Source organism: Fundulus heteroclitus, unplaced genomic scaffold (genome assembly GCF_011125445.2).
Source record: "Fundulus heteroclitus isolate FHET01 unplaced genomic scaffold, MU-UCD_Fhet_4.1 scaffold_82, whole genome shotgun sequence".
Lineage (NCBI taxonomy): Eukaryota > Metazoa > Chordata > Actinopteri > Cyprinodontiformes > Fundulidae > Fundulus > Fundulus heteroclitus.
Window position 1 is genome coordinate 950,663 of NW_023397274.1, and position 5,290 is coordinate 955,952.

At 41.5% G+C, this 5,290-nt stretch overlaps 1 protein-coding gene across 1 annotated transcript; it reads right to left on the minus strand.

Moving 5' to 3' along the window:
• On the minus strand, window positions 1-3,163 carry LOC105930794 (bone morphogenetic protein 10-like). The gene is made up of 2 exons (XM_012869160.3): window positions 2,726-3,163; window positions 1-2,447 (listed from the first exon to the last, which is right to left on the minus strand). Exons 1-2 carry the CDS (start codon window positions 3,060-3,062, stop codon window positions 1,402-1,404), a joined length of 1,383 nt encoding a protein of 460 aa, XP_012724614.2. The 5' UTR covers window positions 3,063-3,163; the 3' UTR covers window positions 1-1,401.
• Window positions 3,164-5,290: the final 2,127 nt, after the last annotated feature.

The following is a 5,290-nucleotide window of genomic DNA, read 5'->3' on the forward strand; positions in this document are numbered from 1 at the left end:
ATTCACATTTGGGTGTGTGAAACAAAAGCAGGATGTGATCTGTTTGTACAGGAGAGATTTCACAGCAGCTGACTGTCGCATCGGACAGGACGGGAGACGTCATTTTCTGCTCCAAGAGACTTTGTCAAATCCTTCCTTGGTCAAAAGCCAGTAAAAACATATTTTTACAAGTTTGGCAAGCAACTTTACAGACAGAATATTACAGTCGTGAAATGATCTAAGAGGTTCCAGCATGCCTCTGGAAACTTGCAAATTACAATTTTGCAGCGAGTGCATAATCCTCTCAAGCATTTTGGCAGGACGGTGTTTTTCAAATTTTTAGCCTCATCCCTTTCTTACAAACTTGACTTTTTACATTAGCTATTGTAAATAAAAGTGCCTCTTTTATATCTGTACAGCTCTGACATCTACATCTCATTACATTTCTTACAGTGGATGAAATCAAGAGTTGCAACATTTGACCCCTTTAATTTGTTTTTAAATATAACAAAGCTTTCTTTTTTTACCTTCTTGTTTCCCACTTTTCTTTTCTATGCAATGCCTTAAAAGGATTCGTACCTGTTCTTGCACTTTATCATTTTAAAACTACAAAGATCATTGCTTTTTATTGGGATTATATCCACAAGGCCAACACAAAGTAGTGCGTAACTGTGAAGTGGAGAAAATGTAATAAAAGTCACAGATTGTGGTGCAAATTTGTATCCAGGCTACCTGAGTACACACTTTGCAGAACCATATTTTAGTTTTTAGTTGTATTTTGTGGGACGTCTCCACCAGTTTGCACATATAGATACTTACATTTATGCCTATCCTTCTTGAAAAATATTAATGGGAATATCGGTAGTGTGCGATTAATAGTTGGCCATCTTGATCAGTGTGAATGTTGGATTTCTGCAGCTTGTTCAGAGTTACCAGGAGGTTCTTGGCTAAATTGGTTTCCTTCCACATCAGTTACGTGCCACTTTGTGTTGGTCTACCTCATGAAATCTCAATAAAAGATGCCGAAATTTGTATTTATAAAGTGACAAAATGAGAAAAAATCTTCAAGGGTTGTGATCGATTTTGCAAGGCAGTTTAACGCTGCATTAATATGCCAGTCCACTTACAATATATTAAGATAAATTGAAGTGCTTGCAAAACACCACGTAATGCAAACCTATAAATGGAAATGTGTCAGAATAACGTGAAACACTTTGTTGCTCCGGTTTAAAATGTTCCTGTTCTATATTAATGTAACAATCAGCGACTTGCCTTTATACAGCTTCAAATTTACATCACGTGTTCATCCCTAATGCACAATTAGTCCACTGTAATCTGGGATTCTGTGGAAACAAACAAGCGGCATGAGACTCGACTGATAGATTTAGATCTTCAACTAAAAGTCTAGTTTTCTCTGCGATGTTATCTGCAGCCACACTCTGCCACCACCATCCCCTCGTACTTGTGGTTGAATGTGGGCACTCCGCCATCATCGCGGTAAAGAAGGGAGATGGGCTCCAGCTTTGTGGGAACACAGCAGGCCGCGGACACTCGTTCGGGACGCTTGTGGCTCAGCTGAGTCTGCACTATGGCGTGTTTGGTGGGGGAGACCTCCGAGGTCATGGGCGTGCTGCACACCCCGTTGCACTTGTACGCTTCATAGCCCAAAGGCTGGATAATCCAGTTCCAGCCAATGTCTTTAAAATCCACAAAAAGGGGCGTGCGCCTGCACGACACGCTGTTGGCGCTGCGTCGGATTCGAGGGGGTGGGTTGTAGATAAGGTTGGACCGCGGCTCCGAGGCAGACTGCTGGGCCGGCTCGTTCTGGCCGTAGTTGTCAGAGTTGAGATCTGCATGACCGGCAAGAGGTTGTTGGCTTGTAGCCATGTTATCAGAGAGGCCGTTCTCATGTTTGATCACCTGACTCAGCTCTTCTCTGTGATCTCCGGTCTGGTCATCTGAGAACACAATCACCACCGAATTGTGTTGCCCCTCCACGCTCCTCTCAATATCAACCTCGGCCAAACTTCCACCGCTTTCTAGCGCTTGCCGCGTGGCGCCGTCCTCGTCCGCCCCCAGGCTTTCGATGTGAACCTCCAGTCTGTGAGTCGTGCCCCCCGACTTCTGCCAGTCTGTCACCACATTAGTGAGGTCAAACGACACCCAGCCATTATCTTTGGCATGGATGTGCTTTGTCACCAGTTCCTCCAAATCCTTCACCCGCACCACCTCCTCTTTATCCCGCCCTCTCCCTTCTTTCCCCACCTCTTCTGTCCAGACGACGCCGTCATGGATCTTGTAGACCGTCGCCTTGCAGCTGAAGCCGGCGTGTGGTCTCTGGGCCTTTCGCACAAGCATGAAGAGTCGTAGCTCGGCCATTTCAATGCGCTCCTGATGCGGCACGGAGATATTGAACAGGAGGGGATGTATCCATACATCGGTGGTGCTTAAGCTTTGGGGCGAAGAATCTGAAATCGAAATACCACGAGAAGCATCTTAGTGTTGTTTGCATGGGTTCACTCAAGTGAGCTTTCACTGATGCGTTAAATGGTAACATTTTTATCAATGTTTTTTTTTTTTGCTGTGCAACATAAATTAGAGTAACGCCACGTTTGCTGCACCTTTTGTTGATTTCCAATCGAAATGGTCCTGCACATCCTTCATAATCTCAAACATCATCTTAGTTCACTTAAAAGAATTAGCATGCAACACGTTTAGCTAAATTTGCTCAAAGAAGTCTCTGTACCTTCATTCTTGAAACTGCGCGCAATGTTGGCTGACGGCACCGCCGTGCGGTCGTTGGCAAATCGGTTGTAGAGCTCCAGCATGTACTCGGGAAGCGGCTCTCTCTGGACGGCGGGCATCCCAGGCTGGGCATCCCTCAGCCTGGTGAGGTTCAGGGTGGACAGAAACAGGCTCAAAAAGTCGTGTGCGCTGTGGAGAGGACTGTGGATCACATCCATGCCAGACGATGCCCTGTGGTGAGTCTCGGCAGGCTTGATTGGATTGCTGCGGCTCAAGCCAGTTAACGCCACGATCACGATGTTTAGGAGCCCGAGGTTTGAGAAAACCGAAGCGATCATTCTTGAGCAGCCGAAAGATTTAAATCCAAAGACTGAGCATTAGATGAGAAAATGTGGATCTCCTGGAGACTTTCCTTCATTAAAGGACAGCAGGTTGCTGTTGGGGCCAAAGTTAAAACAGCTTTGCCCTGGTTGATCTTGAAGTTTGGTTGTGAGGGCAGGGCAGGGCTGGCCAATGTGCTCTGCTGACATGTTTGGAGATGTCACTTAAGGCCCTGCTCTGCCCTCCTCTCTCTCACCACAGCAGGGACCTATGATCATCCATCAACGCATGTGGTTCTACCTCAACTAGCAGGGATTCTTGATTTAAATGCCTCTCGCTGGGCTGCCTTTCAATTCAGACAACAAACTACCCTTAAACAACAAATCCTCTGCATGCATTTCATTAAACATTTCATTCAGTCTACTAAGCGTTACGCAGTCTCTTATAAACAAACACGTAGAGCTTGTAGAGTTGGGGTTTTTTATACTTTCTATTTCACTTCATAGCGTATTTTGGAGGTGATCTTCAACTTGCAAACACTTTATATATATTTCCACTGTTAAACTTTATTTTTTCATCTTATTTTTTTACCTGAATATGCCATATCTTTAATTTTGCAACATTTACACTGGATTTTACTTTTATCTTTTATTCTTGGCATTTCATTTTATTTTAGACTAGACCCAAATTTCAAGGAATTCTTGTCTTGTCGGTCATATATATATATATATATATATATATATATATATATATATATATATATATATATATATATATATATATATATATATATATATATATACAAAAGCAAGGAAATCCCACAGTATGACCACCATCCTTGAAATATGGCACAGAGCTTTTAGGTTTGTAATCCTCACATTGACGGTCCACAACATTAATTTAGCTGTTAAATACATAAACCATTTCTGCAGAATGCATTTGGTTTGTCAATTGGAGCAGCTGGCAAAAAAAAAGTATAGATTTTGGAGATGGGACATTTTCCCTCATTTATTCCACGAGAACACAGAAACTGGCTACATTGTGTTCTAGCGTCTTTCCTTGTCTTCCAGACATCGCATTTATCTTCTGCGTAACAGTCTGTGCCTTTCCCCACAATGACAAAGTTGTGGCACATCTGCTTAACTTCTGTGCAGTTGTTCAAAGAGGGTTTTGAATCTGTAGTTGTTGTTAAATGCCTGGAAAAGACTTTTCCAATGTGTAAATCTACAGTTTTACTTTTAAGATCCTTTTCCATTGTTCTTAGTGTTGGTGCTGTCAAACAAATTGTTTTTATGCTGGCAAAGAGAAAGTCCATGCTGCAGACAATGATTATCACCTACCAGAGGCCAATATGCCTGGCCTTGTGTAAACTAAAACACACTCTAGAACGTGGTCACTGACTTTTTTGAAACTGAGAGCTACTTCATCAGTACTGCATCAAACGAAGGGCTACCTGTAAAGACCTTTAAACTAAAGACCCAGAGCTTACCTTAACTTCATGTAATATAAACATGTTTTTAATGCTTTTAAATCTATTAAATACAAGCATGATTAAAAAGGAAGAGCAACTGAATAAAATAGCATTTTAAATGCAGCTCACTGAAGTTTTTTTTTTAACAGGCTTGAGGGCCCACATAAGGTGGTGGGGGCAACATGTTGGTGACCCCTGCTCTAAAAGATTCAGCCCTCTTTTATGAAATATTTAGCTAAATGTATGTATAGATATTTACATTCAAGTCACTGACATGATGCAAACGGCTTGGTTTCCTTAGAAAACATCTTTACAAATGTTAAATGATATGAACTTGTCTGCATTGTTTTAATAGGCTAAACTCAGAATGCACATGTAATTGACTTTGAATCTGCCTGTAGGATTTGATTAAATTAACTTCACATTCATGTTTATAAATTGGATGTTTTGTTTTGTTCTGTAAAGTGCATTGACAGGGTATTTGCTGTTCTTGGCACTGTATAAACTAAATTGAATTAAATCATAAATAAGCTTTTGTGTATAATTTTAAACCTGTGTTGGTTAGAGACAATCCACAGTGAATTCTGATTTCTGTGCTGAGTTATCATTGTTAAAATTCATTGAAATTGGGTGCTGTGTGACCAATCCTGCCTGGAAAGTGACGATTTCAAAAAATAAAAGATTGAAGCTTGAAATCAATATGACATTTAAGCCCATCTTCAATGCCCGTGAACATCTGATCTGAACCGTTTTAAGAAGTTACACAGACATAAA

What these genes read in the sequence shown, in the direction of transcription:
- LOC105930794 (XM_012869160.3), bottom strand. Translation starts at nt 3,062, where the DNA reads ATGATCGCTTCGGTTTTCTCAAACCTCGGGCTCCTAAACATCGTGATC. An exon ending in GCGCAGTTTCAAGAATGAAG is followed by an intron (nt 2,448 to 2,725) that starts GTACAGAGACTT and finishes TTTCGATTTCAG; the next exon opens with ATTCTTCGCCCCAAAGCTTA.